Source organism: Halyomorpha halys, unplaced genomic scaffold (assembly GCF_000696795.3).
Source record: "Halyomorpha halys isolate HHAL.00 unplaced genomic scaffold, Hhal_1.1 Scaffold151.1, whole genome shotgun sequence".
Taxonomy (NCBI): Eukaryota; Metazoa; Arthropoda; class Insecta; order Hemiptera; family Pentatomidae; genus Halyomorpha; species Halyomorpha halys.
Window position 1 is genome coordinate 1,950,758 of NW_027116659.1, and position 20,621 is coordinate 1,971,378.

General features: G+C 29.1%; 1 protein-coding gene across 6 annotated transcripts; it reads left to right on the forward strand.

The window, feature by feature from the left end:
• Positions 1-1,731: 1,731 nt before the first annotated feature.
• On the forward strand, positions 1,732-15,864 carry LOC106678645 (dentin sialophosphoprotein). 6 transcript variants are annotated; one of them, XM_014417293.2, is made up of 9 exons: positions 1,732-1,939; positions 2,071-2,105; positions 4,238-4,297; positions 4,532-4,600; positions 4,885-4,953; positions 5,320-5,388; positions 5,783-5,851; positions 6,336-6,404; positions 15,749-15,864. In XM_014417293.2, exons 1-9 carry the CDS (start codon positions 1,747-1,749, stop codon positions 15,779-15,781), a joined length of 666 nt encoding a protein of 221 aa, XP_014272779.1. In that variant the 5' UTR covers positions 1,732-1,746; the 3' UTR covers positions 15,782-15,864. The 6 variants fall into 6 exon arrangements, with proteins under 6 accessions (XP_014272779.1, XP_066909505.1, XP_014272778.1 ...); XM_067053404.1 differs by lacking the exon at positions 4,885-4,953; XM_014417292.2 differs by lacking the exon at positions 2,071-2,105.
• The last annotated feature ends 4,757 nt before the right edge of the window (positions 15,865-20,621 follow it).

Consider the following 20,621-nt stretch of genomic DNA (forward strand, 5'->3'; position numbering starts at 1 on the left):
TGAATTTTTGGTTTCATATTCTTTCAATCGCGTATGGTATTTCATTATTTGTTTGATTTTATTTTACATTGATATATAACTGTAAAACAACAAAATTTTCATTGGAAACTGTTTCTGAAAATATAGGTAAACCGTAAAAGCTATGTGACGATTGTGATGAAACGATCACAAAACTGAGGAGGTGGGTTCTTTTTTAGACTTTAATAAAACTTTAATAAATTCTATATGTGACAATTTGTAGGTAATGAAAAGGTAACTAAATATTTAAAAAAAAATAAAAAAATAGAAACCAAAACCATCTAATTCGGATCTGTGTTAGCAAAGATAAAACCAACTTTGAAAACATGTCGATTTTTATATCCGATTCAATTGGTTTCCATGGTAATTCAATCAAAGAAATCGATTATAATTAAGTTCAAATTATTCCTTATCAACAGTCAAGACGTGTGAAGTTGTAGAGGGGCATAATTTTTCCTATCGAACTGGTGCATTCCTCACACCTCTTACATAATGACAGTTAAGCTCAGGAACAGTTAAATAATAAAGATATAAAAAAATTAATTTTATTAATATGTTAAAATAAAGTTATAATTATACTGAATTTTTTTTCTAATTACAATCAATACTGGTGTTCCAATAGCTTCTCCACTGAAGTTGTCAATGTTCCAGAATTTTTAAATTTTACACTTTATTTTAATTTTTTTTGTGAATACGTATATTTTATTTGATAAAATAATTTTTATAAATTTTAGTCGTATGTATAAAGTTTTTTTTTTTTTTTTATCAATCTCCAGTAAACATATAATCTGCTACCGTAGTACATTTTGTTCGTTTTTTTTTCAATACTTGGTGTATTTGTATTTTTAAAATGCAAATTATTATTATTATTATCGTGAGCGTATGTAGTTTTAGAGCTATTTATCTCCATTGGCTTTCAATTCGGGTGACGTAACTGGGATCTCATAGTATCTTGCTTTTCCTTCCGCGAGAGACCTGGCAAGGGTTGATTTAGAGTTTCCCAGACTATTTTATTGTATTTATGCGTGTTAAGATTGAATAATTTTATTTACTACTATCTAATTATAATGATTATTGTATTGAGTTACATTATTTATTATTATTTTTTTGGTATATTTCTATATTATTTATTATATGTTTAACTTTTTATTATTTTATTCTGTATATTTATATGAATGACCACATTAAGCTCTATTTCACATTGTCATTAATTATGGAAGATAAAACATCTTTGGGAAATAGGAAAACAAATTTTAATCGAGGTGTTAAAATTTAAAATTCATAACGATTCACTAGTTTTTTTAAACTAATTACTAATTCATTCATTTTACTTACGTTACTCCTAAATTTGATATTTCGTACCAGATATTGCTTATGAAGATCTAATTTAGAACCAATCTTATTCTAAAGAATTAAACGATGTCCCAGAATTAAGGAAATGGGCTTATAATCTTATTTGAAAAAAAAATGTTAACAATAAGAGAGATAATTAGGACTTATAATATAATTTAATCAACTAACTTGTGTAAGTAATTATTAATAAGTAAAATATACTTTTAGTTAAAATAGTAAGGAGTAGTTTAATGTTTCTTTATAATTCTCGATTATTATTGCTTAATCTATACTAAAGTAAGACTTTAATACCAGTTCAAAAAGGATATGTGCTGTGCTGATAAGGCTATCTGTCGCCTTGTATAATATCTGATTCCCAAGCCTTTAAAAAGGGAGATGAGTTCGAGAGATTTTGCCAGTTCTAAAATGGAAATGAAACTGATTGCTTTCCTCCTCTTCTTTGGCTTCGCCTCGGCTGGTAAGCTTGGTGGTTACGACCTCACTGATACTGAAGTAGAACTGGATGATAATATAATGGGAGGAGGTACCAAAGAGGATGTGTCTGATGAGTTAGATTCTACTAAGGAAGGTAAATTTATTTCTCAGTGCTAGGATATGATAAACATTTAAATAAAAAAAAATTGTACAACATCGAGTATGTCATTGATATCACCTATGATACTAACATAGTCAGAATATAAAACAAATTCCGTGTTTTAGGTATGATAATAACGTGGGATAGTTTTGAGCCTAACGTAAGTATCGAAGTGGCTTTATAAATGAAAACTCTGAATAAATATTTATAAAACAAAAATATTTATTATTATTATTTTTTAAAAATGTTTTTTTGGCATATCTTAACAAGACTTCACAGCTTAGTTAATTTATCAGCATCCAATTAAATGAATGAATGAAATATTGTACAAATAATCCGATTACAAGCAGAATGTTTGAAGAAACATTTATTTAAAAAAAAATAATAAAGAATATGTTTTTGTTTTTTTGTTATTCGTTAGAACAAATACTTTTGTAACCAAAATACTTATTTGCCATCTATATCAATAAATTTTTATTTTTTAAATCTAATACATTTTTTTAATAAAGGAAATTGTTTATTTATTACTAACAATAGGAGGCTAGGGACATTTTTTTATATCATGTATTTTATAACTATAAATATGAAATATATATTTCATTACTCTGGTTCTATATTCTTAAGAAGGTAGAGTTTGTGTCATTTCATGTAATCTATAAGAACGTAAGCTAATTCAGCGTTTCGAATATATTGTTGGAGACGTGTTGTAGTTATTGCAATCTTTGTAATTTTCAAATAAAAATCGAAGACAGAAGGACAGCGAAAGTGTTAAATAAAAATATTTGTTTTTCGATTCCTATAAAAATTCATATATGAAGATTTTTCTTGGTGCGAAAAAGAAATATGAGATTGGTTTATGCCTATAAATATATTTTACCAAACTTTGCTAGGTCCATTGGTCAACATTTTCTCAATATTGTGCAAATAATATAAAATAGTAGAGTTATCAACCATTAACATGTTGAACAAGGAAAAAAACTTTTTTATTTCTATTTAAATTATTATACAAAAACTTTTAATGGCGTTAAAAACAAATTTCAGTTTTTACAAATATATTTATATTACTAAATCTTTTTTTTTCTTTTGTATTTTTGTAGTAAAATTTTCAAAGAAATCAAACAAAATGGTATATTACTCCATTGTGTTGTTATACAAGCAACTCAATGCCATTCAATCAATTGCAGTAAGGATACAATTTGAACCGTCTGAGCTAGTAAAGTGAGTAAAATATTTCTGTAAGGAAAAACATAGCAACAATTCGTTATTCCCTATTCAAATCCCTGAAATAGGAATTTTCGAAGAAATCAAAAAATAAAATGTTTTGCTCAACCTTTTCGCCTTCATAAAGATTTTGGAAGAGTATTTTTCTTGTTATTATTTGAGGTAAAATTCGAATTACATGCTCATAATACGTTGTTTATTACGAAATATAAAAAAAAGAAACATTTCTTTGGAAATATTAAGCTTCATACAAAAAGTTTTCTTGTGATATCAAATTGGTAGCCAAAAGCATTTTCCAAATTTCCTGGCTTTCCAATTAAATGCTTTAATGGAGATTATGGTAAAGAACCAAGTAGAAAACCATATCTGTAGAGATCTTGTACTAAAATTATCGATAATTTACACTAAATATATTTAATATATTAAGTATAGAATATTTTAATTAATTAGATTAATATATTAGAGCCGGTTTTCTAAAATAAAATATTATAAACATCAAATATTCCCTGGCCCCAGGTAGTAGACAGTTGCAGAAAAAAAAAAAAATAAAGAATCTTAAATGGTGAGTTAAAAGTAAAACTCAAAGTTTTTTTTTTTTAGTTTTCTGAAAAGTAAATATACATTTGTTACTTAAACTTGGTGTTGACGCTTTAATACCTTATAAGCTAAATACATTTTTGGAAAAGAAATAATTTAAAAAAATTAAGAAAAAGAAACAGTACTGTAAATATAACATTAATTTTTACAATGTTTAATAAACATTAAGTCTCATGGCGTATTGAGTAGCTTATAGAGATACATCAAAGTAAATAATATTAATCAAGCGATTGCTTAGTATTAGTAATTACTAATACTTTGTGTTCCAAATATAATTCTCTGTCGTCACAACATTATCTGAATTAAGACCTTTATCCTGGCTCAAAAGGATCAACATTGAACCGATAAGGCTCTAATATATAGTCTATATTCACTTTCCTCATGTCCTTAACAATTTAGGTATATAATTAAAAAACCTTTAAAGGTGAGATTCGCTTAAGGAAATAAAACTAATAATGACCCTTTTCTTCCTAGATATATCAGTTAAAGAAAGTAACAAGGAAAATTCAGACGAATCAGATTCCAGCATGGAAGGTAATAATTTATAAAGTATTTGAAGAAATACTTTCAAAGATTGGTATAAATAATATTTGTGTAAGGAGAGATTTTATGAGTTTTCATGGAAAGCAAAAAAAAAAAAAAATATATTTTTTGCTCGTAATCTTTGCCATCATAAAGATTTTGGACATGGTTTTTTCCGTTTTGTTATTTCCTGTGAATATCGAATATCAAAGAAAATAAAACTAATGATGATCCTTTTCTTCCTAGATACTTCAGTTGAAAAACGCAACACATATGTTCAGGATAAGTTTGACGTATCTGATACCAGTATGGAAGGTAATAATGTATAAAGCATTAGAATACTAAGTTTCATGAAGAAATTAGTCCTTTGTACAAGCTATTATATTTTAATTGTACTATTCAATATTAAAATATTTGGCGCAGTGGGAATATTATTCCACATAATAATTGTAACAGTAAATAATAATTTTTATAGAAATCGAGGAATAATATTTTTCTTTAAAGTTTCGGCTTCTTATAGATTTTTTTACGTGTTGTTATTTCTAGTAGAAATCCAATATTGAAAAACATAAATCTAATAATAGCCCTTTTCTTCTTAGACACTGCGGTCGAAAAAAGTCAGAAAGATGGTAAGGATAAGTCTGACGTATCTCATTCCAGCATGGAAGGTAATCATTTTAAAGCATCAAAACACAAAGTTTCATAAACAAATTATTCCTATGTATAAGGTATTATGTTTTATTTAACTATGCATAATTAAAAGGTTTGGTGCTGAGAAAATACTATATACGGGATAACAAATTGAATGATATATAATTAGTTATATAATTAAAATATTTTTGTATGAAAAAATTAAGCCAGAAACTGTTTTTTGCTCCTCAGGAAACCAGCAAATAAGAAGTTTCATACAAATCAAAGAATTCCTTTTTTATTTAATTGTCACCTTCTTAAAGATTTTTTCAGTGTATTTATTTTACGTAGAAATGCTATATATAAAAATAAAATAAAACTGATAATAGACCTTTCCTTCTTAGATGCTTCTGTTCAACAAAATGACAAAGGTGTTATGGTGGCATCTGACGGATCTGATTCCAGCAGGAAAGGTAATAATTTATAAAGCATTAGAACCTAAAGATTTATAAAAAAAAATTAATCCTTTTCTACAAGATATGATATTTTAATTTCATTATATATTGTTAAAAGATTAGGTGCAGTGGGAATATTTCTCTACGCGAAAAAACGAATTGAATGATATATAATTACTCCGTGGGTACAGTATTTAAACAATTTTGGAAAATATTTTTGTAAGAAAAATGAGCTAATATTTGTGTCTCAATCCTTAAGGAACCGAAAAAAAAAGATTTTTCATAGAAATCGAAGAATAGAATTTTTTGCATGAAATTTTCACTTTATTAAAGATTTATTCCTGTGTTGTTATTTTTAGTCAAAATAGAATATAAAAATAAATAAAACCAATAATGGGCCTTTTCTTCGTAGATACTTCGGTCGAAAAAAATAAGAAAGGAGTTATGGAGGTCTCTAACGGATCTGATTCCAGCATTGAAGGTAATAATTTATAAGCTAGTCGAACAGATTTTTTTAATTTAGAAATTAACCCTTTGTAAAACTATTATGTTTTATTTTCACTTTAAATTATTAAAAAATTGCTGCATTAAAAGATTCTACACCTGAAAACATATTGAATGGTATATAATTAATTCATAGTGCTATGATATGAGTACACATATACAGTATTCATAGAATTTAGACCAATAACACATAGTTTCATGTAGAAATTAATACTTTTCACTGACCAATCAAAATGGGAAAAAATATTTTTGTAAGCAAAAACAAAGCTAATCTTTGTTTTTCCTTCTTTAAAAAAAAAGAAAAATAAATACGAATTTACATAAAAATCCAAATATACTTTTTTGTTTGCTGAACTTTCTCCGTCATGGAGATTTTGGGAAACAATTTTTCCTTGTTGTTATTACCGGTAAAACTGAAATATTGAAGAAGATAAAACTAATAATGATCTTTTTATTCGTAGATGTGTCAGTCAAAGGAAGTAATAAAGGCGTTATGGAGTCGTCTAACGATTCCGATTACAACATGGAAGGTAATCATTTATAAGGCATTAGAACTGATTGTTTCATTAAGAAATTAATACTTTATACAAGTTATAACATTTTAATATCACTATTCATTATTAATTAATCTGGTTGGAGTATCATACAACTTTCACTTACCACCCAAACATTAAGATAAATATGTTTTATTTAATACCATTTCGGCCTGGGCCCTGTTTCATAATGAAAGCTAATAGTATTAGTTCATAGTACAAGTGTAGAAACTTGTGTGTTAATAACACTAATACTTATTTTTTCATGATAGGGATGACTATTAGTGATATTACAGGAATTAAAAAATACTAAAGTACAAGTTACTATAGTACAAGTCAGTGTAATTGAATTAAGATAAATCTACAAGACTAATAGTATTAGTTTGTATTTTATTATGAAACAGGGCCCTGGTGGGCCATACATGGTTAATGTAAGGGAAATATTTTTTTATTAACAATTGATTATGGGGGAGGAGCTTAGTCTCAACAAAAGATACCCCTAACTATATCCAATGTTATAAATAAAACAAATAATTAAGGAAATATAAAAAGGTTAAAATAATAATTCTTAATCAAAGATGAAAGTAAACTTAGTGACATCTATGGATTTAACAAAAAAAATATTTACTTCTAATGGAAAAAAGAAAGAAAGTAAATTTAAGAAAAAAAAAGAAATTAACTTAAAATAAAATTTTAGAGTGACAATAACTAAACTGATAAATATAGAATTTATAACTCGATGTCCTGCAGCAACCTGGGCTTTTTGGGTTGTGGTTGAGTTTTCCAAGTTGTAGGTCACAGCTCTTTAACTGTCGGTAACTGGGAGTTGAACTTCATGAACCTTTTATTTGATGTGATCTTCTATTGTCTCTATTTGTTATTCCCAATGCAATTGGCTTTTTCTTACAAACCAAGGAACATCCACTGCAATTCTTACGACTTTATTTTGAGAAGAAATTTTTTCCTTTTCATAAAGGATTCCCCACATTTCGCAGCTATAAATTAGCAATGGCCTGAGAATAGTTTTAAAAATAACAATAGCAGTGTCTGATTTTAATTTAGATTTTATATTTAGGATAGGATATAGCATTGCTAACCTTGGATTGGTTTGAGATAGTTTGATGTTGATATGGTGGTTCCAGGTAAGGCGGCGATTGAGGTGAATTCATAATTCGTCTAAGTAGACATAAATAGTAAACTATGCCAAAGCAACTGAATGATAAAATAGAAACGGTCATTTTGTTATTTAGTCATTCATAAATACGATCATTAGTTTATAGTTGAAGCTTTAATCTCAATTTATTTATTATTTAATATATAAAATAAATTTTCATACGTAATATATGTTGCGAAAGAATGTTAATTTAAGAATAAATAAATTTGTGTTTCAATTTTAGATTTATGTTTATAACAGGTTCTGAAGATTTTTTTTTCAATATTCAGCGACTAACATTGATTAATGCAAAATAATTATTCTATTTTGGTTCTAGCTCGTTTTGAAATTGTATGTATAGAAGTTCGTTCAGATTTTTGTTTATATATTGTGAGCGGTTTCAACCTATTTTTCATTGACAGCGATATTTATGCATTGCATATTGCTTTGGAAAATTACATGTAATTTTAATTAAAAAATTTACGAAACGCTGATATCCGTTACTTGATCTCATATTTTAGAATTATTTTCATCAAAAAACTATAGATAATAAATAAATTCCAAAATACACTGATAACATATCTTTATTAATCCGCTGTTATTTATGCTAGGGGAAAAACTAACCTTGACTATATTTATTGATTTTTCTTTCAATTGAATACTTTTGTACATATATATCGGAATTTATATCTGTAGGATTAATATCTAATGATTTATGATTATTGAAGTAAATTTGGAGCAATAAATGGAACGTTATCTGTTTACTATCGTAAAATATTTGTCTTTATTATAAATCAATAACTATGACTGTAATATAACAGGGTTTAAATTAAACGTGAAAGAAATTATTTTGATGCCTTTACTACTCTTAAATAAAGCATACTTTCAAGCAAATCTAATTATATCCAACTAACACTGAACCAAATATATTCAGAAATATTTGTAGTTGATTATGTAATTGTGCAGGTTTTGTAGTTAAAATCCTGCAACGATTGAGTTCAAGATGTTATTTTATTTTAGATTTAATTTTTTCTTATTACTTTTTTTCCTCCCCTATCTCTTATTTTGAAATCATTTAATTTATATATTTGTAAATATGGTATGAATGAGCTCTATGATCTCTATTAACATTTTGTATAAATATAAGACAGAACGTAATAGTTCATCCTTTAATAAAGTTCGAGGTACTATTTGTACTAAGGTTTTATTCGACATTTTATAACAAAAACTGTCAATACATAATCTTTACACTTCTGGTTTTTATTGTTTAAATAAAATAAATTTTAGTCTCAAAACAATTTATATTTCTATGTCTTTTCTTCTAAGTCCGACGTTTCGGCCAAATCAGCCATAATCTTAATACGATTTTAGTGCCACATCAATTTAATTTTTATTTTTTTACCAAAAAAAATAAAATCTGTTAAAATTGAGATTCAAATGAAAATAAAAATTTTATTTATTTTTTAATCGTAATTTTAAATTGTGCACAAATGCAAATAGTTTGTGAAGGAACAACTTAACAATTTAACGACTGTTCTGGGTAAGAAGGTCCCACGTCCATCACCCTTTGAAGATCAGGAATAGCTTACAATCTATTAAATTTCTTTCTCTCTATTAAACTTCTCTTCTTGATCTCGAAATTCTCTAAAGATGGCTTTATTCGTGACAAAATAAGAAACATTATAAATTATTTAGTGAACTTTAAACAGTAATGATTGAATGGAAAAGGAATTCGACGGTCTGGGAGCCCCTCTAGGTTCTATTCCGTACGCTCAAATTGACCTAATAATACTAATGTATATGAGCTTTTTATAGTTAGTTGGAAGTTTGAAGCTTTTGTCAAGTAATCGGAACTACGAGCATCGTTTCATTAGTCTGGAATGAAGATTTCATTAAAGACGCTTGTACAGATGTATTCTGTAGGTGCTGCTTTACAGGAATAATTGGAACATTGTTAAATGATACTTTACGGTACGATGTCATAGGTTTGCGATGAAGGTTATAAGTAATTTAATGGAATTAATTTTGAATCTTCCAGTGTTTAGAATGGATGATATGTTTGTGGCTTGGGCCATTAAATACCAATGCCTATGTTTTGAGGGTTTTATTTTTGGATTTTTTTTTATCGCTTTCTGTCAAATATTAAACATTTACATGCATTACCAATGTTCTTTGAAGCTTTTAGCTATTGTTACTTTGTATTAGGGATGGGATATCTAAAATAAAATATCGATATCGATATTATACCGTCACTAAATATCAAATATTTAACGAATTAAAGTAATAATAATTATGATATGATAATATAGCATAAAAGATTCTTAATAACAGCGAAGCAAGACAACTATAACATAAACATAAAAAATATAAAGTAAAATATAATTGTTTAAATTCTTTAAAAGAAAATGTAAAAACATCAATATTCCAGTATTATCCAATTTAAATTGTAGATATTACCAAATAATATCCAATTCGACATCCTCAACATAAAAACATTCCAATAATTTTGTTTCTTATAGATATCAAACTCTGGTAGCGATATTCCAACATAATATTAATATTTTATTGATATTCTTATTAATATCAGTATTAAAATTTAGCAACAATATACCGATATTGATTTAGTACAATATAGATAGTTTAATTAAAAAGACTAGAAAATTTTATGAAAATAATAAAAATGAAATTTCGACATTTTGTTTTGAAAAACAGGCAAGAAAATTTTATGAAGAGCTTTGAAATAAAATATCGATATTTTGTTTCAATAATTTCATACCTATTTCGATACTTGAAATTCTTATTAATATCGATAGTCAAAGTTTAGTAACAATAATGCGATATTATTTAATCAAAAGATAATATCGACATTCTGGTATTATCGAAGACAAAATATTGATGTTTCAATAATACCGATATCGATATTCCAATCCTACTTATTATTACAACGTACTCCCTCCATCGTTTCTGGAAAACATCGATTTGTTTTATTAATACATTTTTTCTAGTACGTGGAATAGGAAAATAAGCCAGATGTTGATCATGTAGTCATATGATTATGTTAGTCATATAGATGAAGTGTTATTTATTAATTGACTTTTTTTTTCAATTACAATTTACAATTGTGCATTATAATACATTTAGTAAATTTTATCTCAGTTAAAATGGGGTACTACAGACGTTTAGAGAAACTACTCATTGGTACCACTCTAATAATGTTTTACATTAACAGGTCTCGTGGCCATATTCATTCAGCCACGTTCAGGCACGTTTGTCAGGAATGGAAGAGGAAGCAAGGTTAGAAACTAGAGGAATATTAGGGAGTTTATAATGGAAGAAATGATATCTGGTTCGGGTTAGATCGGTTACATAGGGAACATTAGGTCGTTATGTATGATTTTATTTGTGACAAAGTAAGGAGCATTGAGGATTTTGGATTGTAATGATTAGATACGAGAGGAATTCCATGGTTTAGTGGAGCCCAAATTCGTATGTCTAGATTGGTCTTTTAACAGTCATGTAGATCAGTCTTTTGTAGTGAATTGAAAGTTTAGACCGTTTGTCCAGTAAGTGCAGTAATAGTCGAAATGGACGTGGAGTATTCTGCTTTTTCAGTCTTGTATGGGGATTCCAGGTTAGTCGTTTGTCCAGATGTAGTCCTAGGTAGCGGATCTGTTCGACAGGGGTGAGATCAACATTATTAAAGGAGACAGTAGGACAGTCGGTAGGTTTACGACGAAGGGTAAAGGTGATTTGAAGGGATTTGTTAGGATTTATTTTAATCCTCCACTTTAGGTACCAATCTTTGAGGGCTATGATACAGGATTGGAGAGTTTAGGATGCAATGAAAGGGTTATTATTAACAGCGAGCACATATGTGTCACCAGCATACGTGGTGAGGATAGTGTTAGGATTCGTTGGGATGTCAGCTGTACAGAGGATAGACGGTGTAGAGGATGGGACCGAGGATACTACCTTGAGGAACCTCAGCGGACTGAGAATAGAGGGATGGATAGGAACCATTGTGGTTTACTCGGAATAATCTATCGATGATAAAGGAACGGATGATAAGAAAGTATGTAAAGGTGGGAATTTACGGTGTTAATAAGCAGTCCCGGTTGGCAAACTCGATCAAAAGCCTGTTCTACATCGAAAATGACTCCCGCACAATACATTCCGCACTCCAAAGAAGACGAAACAACGTCCACCACACGATGACATTGTTAGATAGTGGAGTGGGATGTTCGGAATCCAAACTGGTGTGATTACATGATCGGAATCTAGGATAGGGTATGGGCATTTTAAATGAGTTTTTCGAGGATTTTGCCCATGATTGGTAATAGAGAGATAGGACGGTAGGAGGATGGGTATTCTTGCAGCTTTTGGGGTTTAGGTATCGTTATAACTATTGATAATTTCCATGGGTCAGGAAAATATGTGGAACGGAGTACGGTGTTATATGTGTAGGTTAGGAGTCTTTATTAAAATAAAAATATTAATTCATTAAATATTCAATTTAATGATTATCTTTCTTATTAATAAGACTGAGCGATTCTACTTTTTTCCCGCTTAGACTGGTACAATTCCTATTTTCTACCCTTATCCAATAGCTAATTGATGAAGTCGACTTCAGTGGCCAAGTAATAATTTACAAACTTTCTACTGCAAACTTCATTAAGTTCTTAATCCTCGAAAACGAAGTAGCAGTAAATCAATGTTAGTTTCCCGACCAATTTTATAAGTTACCATCATATAGAGCTATTTTGTTCTGATAACAAGCATGAATAACACTAATATATATTCATACGAATAATTATTAACTTCATTACTTATTATAATATGATTATAAATTCACAGATAATAACAATGGAATATATATATAGTAGTGGGTATTATTGCAATCAAGTAAATTCTCAAATTCAAGTTTTTTAAGGAAATACGGTTTTAGGTCCCGTGAATCCAAAAAACCAAGTTATGCAAAATGATTTGTGTGTGTGAACAGCTTTGCACAAAAACAATAAGTCAGCAACACTAACGTATTTTTTTAATTTTAAGCCATCTCCTAATTATAGGTCATTATTGCCTTAATTACAAGTTTTTTTAAAATTGTCTGTGTATGTTGTATCAACCTAGCTCAAAATCGGTAAGACTTACGAAACTGAAATCACATGGCTTCTATAAGTCTGGGATGTTGTAGCTACTTTTTCAATAAAATCTACTGCCTGGAAGTGCCTATTTATACTACGAAAACAAGGATTAAATTATAATTGAAGTTATTTTGAAATTTAAATACGTACATATTTTCAGTCCCTGTTATTAGAGGCTAGAAAGTGATTAACTTTCTTCAATTTAAGGCATTTAAGTACACAGATAATTAAAATTCTATTGCTTTGTTGAAACATCTAATCTATTTTAAGTAATTAAGATTAATTTACTTTGTATACTTAATCAGCCTGAAGGAAGTGAAACACTAAGTCCCCTAATGAAGAAGAATGGCAAGGGAACTATATTACTCTTCACCTAGATTCAGTGATATTGATTCGGTTACTAATTCTGTGATGATAATTAACGTAATTAATTGATTACATGAGTAAACATTCTGCCACCATCGGCACTAATTGTCTAAATTATATGGACAGATACTAATTGTTTAAAGTTATTACATAATATGGATGGTAAAAGGAATACGAAGTGAATGATTGTAAACTTAAGGATATTTATGCAACACAGTTAAATACATAAATTGCTATTTTATTCTTCAATGTCTTAAGCTCCTAAATTTATGTGAAAACGAAATATCAAACTCTTTTTTCAGCTTCGTGTCATTTCTCTGTCGTCCACTTTCTTCTCTCTGCTTTTAATATTCTTTAAACTTCTTTCTCTCATATTTAACACTTTTCCTTCTTATACTAAAACTCATTATCATTAGGAATATTTTCATTTTCGTCAGCTTAATACAGACATTGCCTAAAATGTGAGCAGAATTTGAGAATTGATGACAAGAACTCTAACCTTTTTAAAAGTTAGTAAGCTACGGTTTCTTTCCATTTCTCAAACTCATGAACACATATATAACGTTTCACTTTCTATGTGTTTATTGCTTTGGACTTCTGAACTACAATAAAACTGTTTAACTTACCAAACTGTAATAAACTCGGTTTATTCCTTTATCGAAATTATCATAATTGTGTCCCCCTTCCTATTTTTTCTACATCTTGCGAGTAGAATAACCTACGATCCTTGGAGCAAAAGTGAAGCCAAAAAGAGAGGTTTTGGCAACGCCTCTGAAGCTCAGGTTTATGTTGAAGTGAATAGGAATGTCCATCATTGTAATCTAAAATCAAGCAAAAGACTGCCTGTTATAGAAGTCATCATAGAGGCCGTGTTTTGATTCTATCTAATCCATCCCTACCATGAGAGAAATCGTAGTCACTTTATATTATGCCTCGACAATTACACTTCTTTTGTTATTCTAAGTCAAGTGCTTATTATTTCATACAATTATTAAGCTTCTTGTATCTCTGTTACACCACATTCATTACCATACTTTAGCATAGTTTATCTGTAAATTCATGGGAAAATCTTTTTGAATTGTGGTCGTGAGTTAATAGCTGATCTATAATTTTTGAATGAATCAATAAATCATTTAGTATATTTTATTTGTGACACCACTCACTCAGTACTTTCTGGAATTTCAAAAAGAATAAAACTTTCGCTTACCAATTACAATTGTATGTTGTCCTTCATTGTGCTTCATAAGTTCCTTAACATCCGTATTTCCATAATATGTCCCTAATAAGTACAGCATATGCTTTACCGTCTTTCCTCGCGTTCCTCCGTCCTCTTCTGGAATATCCAACCAGTAGGATGACCTTCTAGCTCTCTGATACTGAACAGCTTCCTTTGACAAAACATATCTTGTTAGTGCCTCATCATTTGGGGATTCCTTTTTGTAAATATTCCTCTCCGCTTCCACTCCACTGATTTACCTAGCCCTGATTTTGCATATTAAGCTCTTTAGAGAATAATGTGCCGCTAATAGTCTACTATAACAAATAATAAACTAGCATCACTATAGCAAGTCAATCAAAGTTACATGAGCTGGGATTTTTAGTTATCAATTTGTGAAATTATTACCAAAAATAGAAATTAAGATTTTATTTTACCTTACATTTAATTTGATCTCATTTTATTTATATTTTTAAATATTTTGTTGTCCTTTAGTTTCTATTAAGATGTTTCCTTTACTTTGATTTTAATTTTTTCCCATTATATTATGATTATTTTTCTCTTAAGATGGTGGGAATGTGTTTTATCAGCTCAATTATTTAGTCAGATGCTGATGATAAAATGTATAACTAGACAATCAAATAAAGTAAAGCGAATTTACAGTGCTTTAGACTTAATTTTGGCTTATTATTTTTAATAAATAATCCTTGTAATGGACCGAAAAAAAGAATGTAAAACACTCATCAAATTTTGAAGTTTTACGTTTGAAGTGACGTTGAATCCAAAAATAAACCAGATATTATATTATTTGTTATTTACTGGTTAATTAAAATAATGATTCCAAAATAAAACATTGTGCGACGATTCTTAGGGTTTTTACCATACACCTGTGTACACAACTAGATACTGAAACCATTCGTAACTGCAAGAAAAAAAGGTTCATCAGGGAGAGGGAGAGGAGTAACAAAAAATAAATTCTTTATAAATTTTATTATTTGGTTTAACTTTACAACATTTTGTGGTAAAAGAAAGCGAAGATAGCAGTCCTAATTAATGTTTAATGTGTAATATAAATGACGGTTAACGATATATGTAAAAAAAAAAAAAATCAATAAAATCGTAGGTGGTATGTGAAATTTGAACCCGGATATTTTATGTTTTATGCCCTCCTTGATATATATGACATAATTACTAGTATTCTAAAAATTAAAATTTTATGTTTCACCATGGTATGTGCTATGATAAAAACTAACCAACCACTATTTTTATTTTATTATAAAATAATTTAATAATTCATGAATCAGTGAAAGATTTGTATGGTACATTAAAAAGGAAGTTGTTATAAATATAAAAAAATTCTTATACTGAATTTTATATTCACTAACATTTGTATGTAGTATTACATTTCTAATTGTATTTAATTATTTTTTAATTTACTTATTAAAAGATAATTCTTGAACAGATAAAGAAGACAAAACGGGCAAAGAAAATGTAGCAGAAATCATTTACATGGCTCCACTGATCAGAACACAAGTGGTGCGATTATGGAAATAAGCTTTACGAAATAAACTAGGATCAGTATGTTTTTGTATACTTTTTGTTTATTTATATTTTTGATTTTTGTTATACTTATTAAAAGCATTAAAGGAATATTATGTTTCAGAAAAACTTGCGCTTGAGCTTGTTAGGAGGTGATATCCTGTTCAATGAGGAGAATCCTTTGTAGATTTGTTTATAATTTAATTATAAAAAAAATATAGAAATTTGATAAGAAATAAAAAATAAATTGCGTAGCTGAGAATAGTTTTATCTTCTTATTGTCATTTAATTATCCTGTTTTTATGTTTCGTTTATATTTATTTGCATTAACTTCTTTTTTCGCTGCTGATGACTTATGAACAAAAATTGAAATTTTTTTTATTTTCAGTCACTATTTTTGTCCTTCATTATATTTATTTAATAAGATTCCTCTTTGCATTAATGATATGTTGTAATCATGTTTTACCTTTTACCCAGCTCACGTTTTGCATTGGATAAGTTTTATGAAATACAAAAACGTGTTTAGAAAGTTGTTGAATTTATTTCAGAGAGCGAAGTATGGCTAGTGTTACGTCATTCAAACGGTGTTGTTTATTTGTCTACCGCTTTAATTATAAAATATATTCACAACCCTTTTGGATTATAATTAGTCCTAAAATGATTTGAAACAGCTATAAAAAATGAAGGTTTACTAGGTGGAAAAATTATTTCTATGAATGTATATTTTTGTACCTGCTAAATATTTATGGTGAGATATTATGTATTAGAAGACTTGAAAACTGGATGGTATGTTAAATAGTTTATATAGCTAGTATAAGTAAATATACCTTAGCATTTCTAAACTTCTCTAACCCTCTCGCCTTCTCTTCCAATACAACTCATAACATGATTTAATAGTGTTTTTTACATATAGTTTAAATTCTTGCGCGCACTGTACAAATGAATGCTCACTTGGCAGTCCTTCCAATGGAAGCCCATCTCCTTCGCTAGTTGCACCTTTATGGTTGATGCCAAAAAATCCGCCGCCCACTTCTTTCACATCCAGCATGTTTCTATATTTCTCCGTTATCCTGTTGGACCGTGTCAGTATAACACCAGCAAACTGGGCTGCTGTGGCTTCTTCCTGGAACGTTTAAAATATACCCTCTTCTGAGGACCACTTGCCCTCTCCAAATACTTTTTTCAGTCGCTCCTTCACGACATCCACAACGTCTTCTCATCTCACTGCCTTTAATGTTTTTGCTTGCTCGCTGTCCAGCAGATTCTCCGACTTCTTCGCTTCAATACGTCCCATTAAGCGATCACTACCTTTTAAAAAATGATTTAATTCCCCGGCCTTACCAGTAAATCTTTCTAGATCCGACACTACCTTTCTCAGGTCCTGGGCAGTTGCTGTACGGACCCTCACTCTAGCGTAGTGGCATATGCTTCTGCTAAAATGGTTTTCGGTAGCTGTGGAATCTCACTTGTCACCACAACTTGTGTGGGTTTTCAGTGGAAACTTTACAGAACTGTCGGTCCGACAACAAAGTCAGCTGTTATATCTGAATGTCCGGAAAATTTTACGAAAGTTAGGAATAAAAAAAAATGAATCGTGACTTACTTACTCAATCTGTATCTAAAGGTTTCGGCACCAGCTTTGACTTAATTGGTTGAAAACTATTTTTTTTTTAATTATTTATTTAATGTAATTTACAACTGTACAAAATAATACAATAGATAAATATGTAGTATGTTTCATATACACTTGAATATCTTGGGAAGGAACCACCCTTAGTGGGCGCCTCGGAGGATTATCAGGGATTGTTAAGGATGAAAGATTAAGAATTAATGGGTTAGGATGGTTAAGGAGTTTAGAATAAAAAGACGCATATCTGTTTTGGGTCAAATATGCAACGAACGCGATGTTAAGGTCTTTATGAATGAGTTTATTTGTGATGTAATAAGGAGCATCATGGATTTTACGTAGGATTTTGGATTGTAACGATTGGATGCGGGAAGAATTTGATGGTTTGGTGGAGCCCCAGAGCTGAATTCCATATGTCCAAATTGGTCTGATTATTGTAGTGTATACTAATTTTTTGTAGTGAATGGGAAGTTTAGAGCGTTTGTCAAGTATGTGTTGTAGCAATCGGAATCTACGAGCAGTTTCTTGTCGTTTGTCTTGTGTGTGGATTCCAAGTAAGTCTCTTGTCAAGATGGAGTCCTAAGTATCGAATCTGTTCAACTGGTTGAAAACTTAAAAAGAGAAAAATGAAATGTGAAATTTAACTTATAAGTTAAAACTGATCGTCACTCGGTATGCATATATAAGTTAGTAGGGGCAAAAGAATCAACCTCGGTCAATTTTTTTTTCGTACTCTTCATAAATGTATATAACATTATTAGTACATACATAATCCAAGAAATGGAATATGTATCCTAGTGTGACATTTCCCTTGGATTGCCTTGCGGCATTAATAGGTTGTGATTACAGGGTAGTGTAGAAGGGTACAATTAGGATAGTATAGATTAACATTAGCCTATACTACCTTAATTGGACCCTGCAATTTCGATCCTCTAAACCCCGTTTTAGCGGCCTTATTATCTTACTTTTGAAACATTTTTTTTTAAAACGGGAAGATCAGAGAAATGAAAGAAATCATTAAATCCAGCAACATTGTAAAAGTGGTTAAAATTGGAAAAAGGTAAAAAATAGCTTCTATTGTAAAAGGGTATGTAAATGAAATTAAAATTAAGAATTTGCCATATAATCATTCTACGTTCCTTAAAAATAACCCTACAAAAATCCATATCTGAGGTCCATATATGAGATTCAATTGATTTTTAATTTCTAGGCACCCCTGAAGTTTTATTTTAAAAACATGTTGTTTTTAAAAATAAAATTAGCTAAGCCATCTAAGGTAACTTATCCTCAGCAGTTTCTGCGCATGTCATTTACGATGATAAGATTCAGGATTATATTTGATTTTTTTGATACTTTATCTCAAAATCATATATTCTTTTCCTGTAGTTACTGAAATATATTTAATGGAAATTCATTGAGCCAATTTAAATGTTAAAATATGTATCAAGCAATAAAGATCAGATAAAAAACGTATGAACAATTAAATATTGTGGTATAATAGATACTTACTGAAAATTTTTCATTTGTTATTATTTAATATTTAGTATTTGTTAATAGGGAACTTAGTATAAAGGTACTCTTAAAATATTTGTATAAACATACTACTGTAAGCGATCCCTGATTCTGAATTAATTTGTACGATTTAGACAAGGATGAAAAAAAATAATTTTAATTACGCTAGAGCTAGGAGAGTAGTGAAGGATTTAGTACAATTTGTCGAAAGGGACGTTACTGTGGATATTAGCTTTGCCTGAAGATGTACATTGAAACTACTTAAAATATTTTGTTTGCCTCGAACGATGAACCGGATTTCAATGTTTACCAAGACCGTGCCCCTGTCACTAGAAGCAGGCTATTTTAGTTTTATCGCGGTTCTATTTCAATACTATTGGTAACTTGGGACTCGCTTCAAGAAAATACGAAGGAACTTGAAATAACGATTTCTTTATCGCAAAATTTCTAGGACACATCAGTATTAATAAATGAAATCTTTATTGATTTCAATTATTGTAAAAATTATGACGGTATTAATATAAATTATCATATTATACAAAATTAATATGGATTAATTGCGAAATAAATATACTAACTCATTAATTTCATACAATGTCGAAAAAATAATAGTAATATTAAAAATATCTAATTATGTTCTGTTCTCATCTACAAAAAAATAGTAATATTAAAAATATCCAATTTATGTTCTGTTCTCGCCTACAAAAAAAAAAGTGATATTAAAAATATCTAATTTATGTTCTGTTCTCACCTACGAAAAATAGTAATATTAAAAATATCTAATTTATGTTCTATTCTCACCTAAAACAGAAATATCTAATTTATGACTGTTCTCACCTAAAAAAATAAAAAATAAATAAAATATATACCAACTACTATTCCCAAATACTAAGTCATCCCGTCCCTTCTAAACATTCACACAATGTAAAAGTACATGTGTGTATGTAATGATAACTTCATAAACAGAGCTTTAGTTATGTTAGTTTTACACTAGTTATATAAAATAAAGGAAAATTTTACTTATTAGAGAAAATTTAAAACGTTAGAGAATCATACAGGAGTCAGCAGCAATAAGGAGGTAGTTCCTTTTTTTGCTATATTTTCAGTTAGGCAGGATTCTCTCCCTACCCCCCTCCCAAAAAAAAAAAAAAAATAACCATTCATTCCGTAATACAATTGTGAATATGAACTTCGCCGTTATTTCTAATATTTTCAGCTTTATAGGAGAATCCCTACTTGAATTAATGTTGCAAGAAAAATGCAGTGCCTAAAAGACAAATACTTCTGAGCAGCCTAGAAGTTTTACTGCACCAATCATTCAATATTTTTAATATTTAGCGGCTCATGAAGAATCCTCAGCAACATATACCATATACGTCAATGTGCTAGTCCTTCGTTGCACTAGTAGTTTTAGAATAGCGGGAGGGTTCGAGGAGAGCAAAAAATGAAAATAAAAAACGAATTATTCCAATGCACTTAATGATGTCAATTACGAGATCAAATACTCATTGCAACATGGAGGTAGCACTAATTTATTTGAACCAGACTCCCACCTTTTCCTTCAACATTCATTTTGAAAGGAAAAGCCCCAAGGCACAGTTAAAATGATGCTTCCCAACTCTTACTTATATAAAATAATAATTCATTAAAAGTTGAG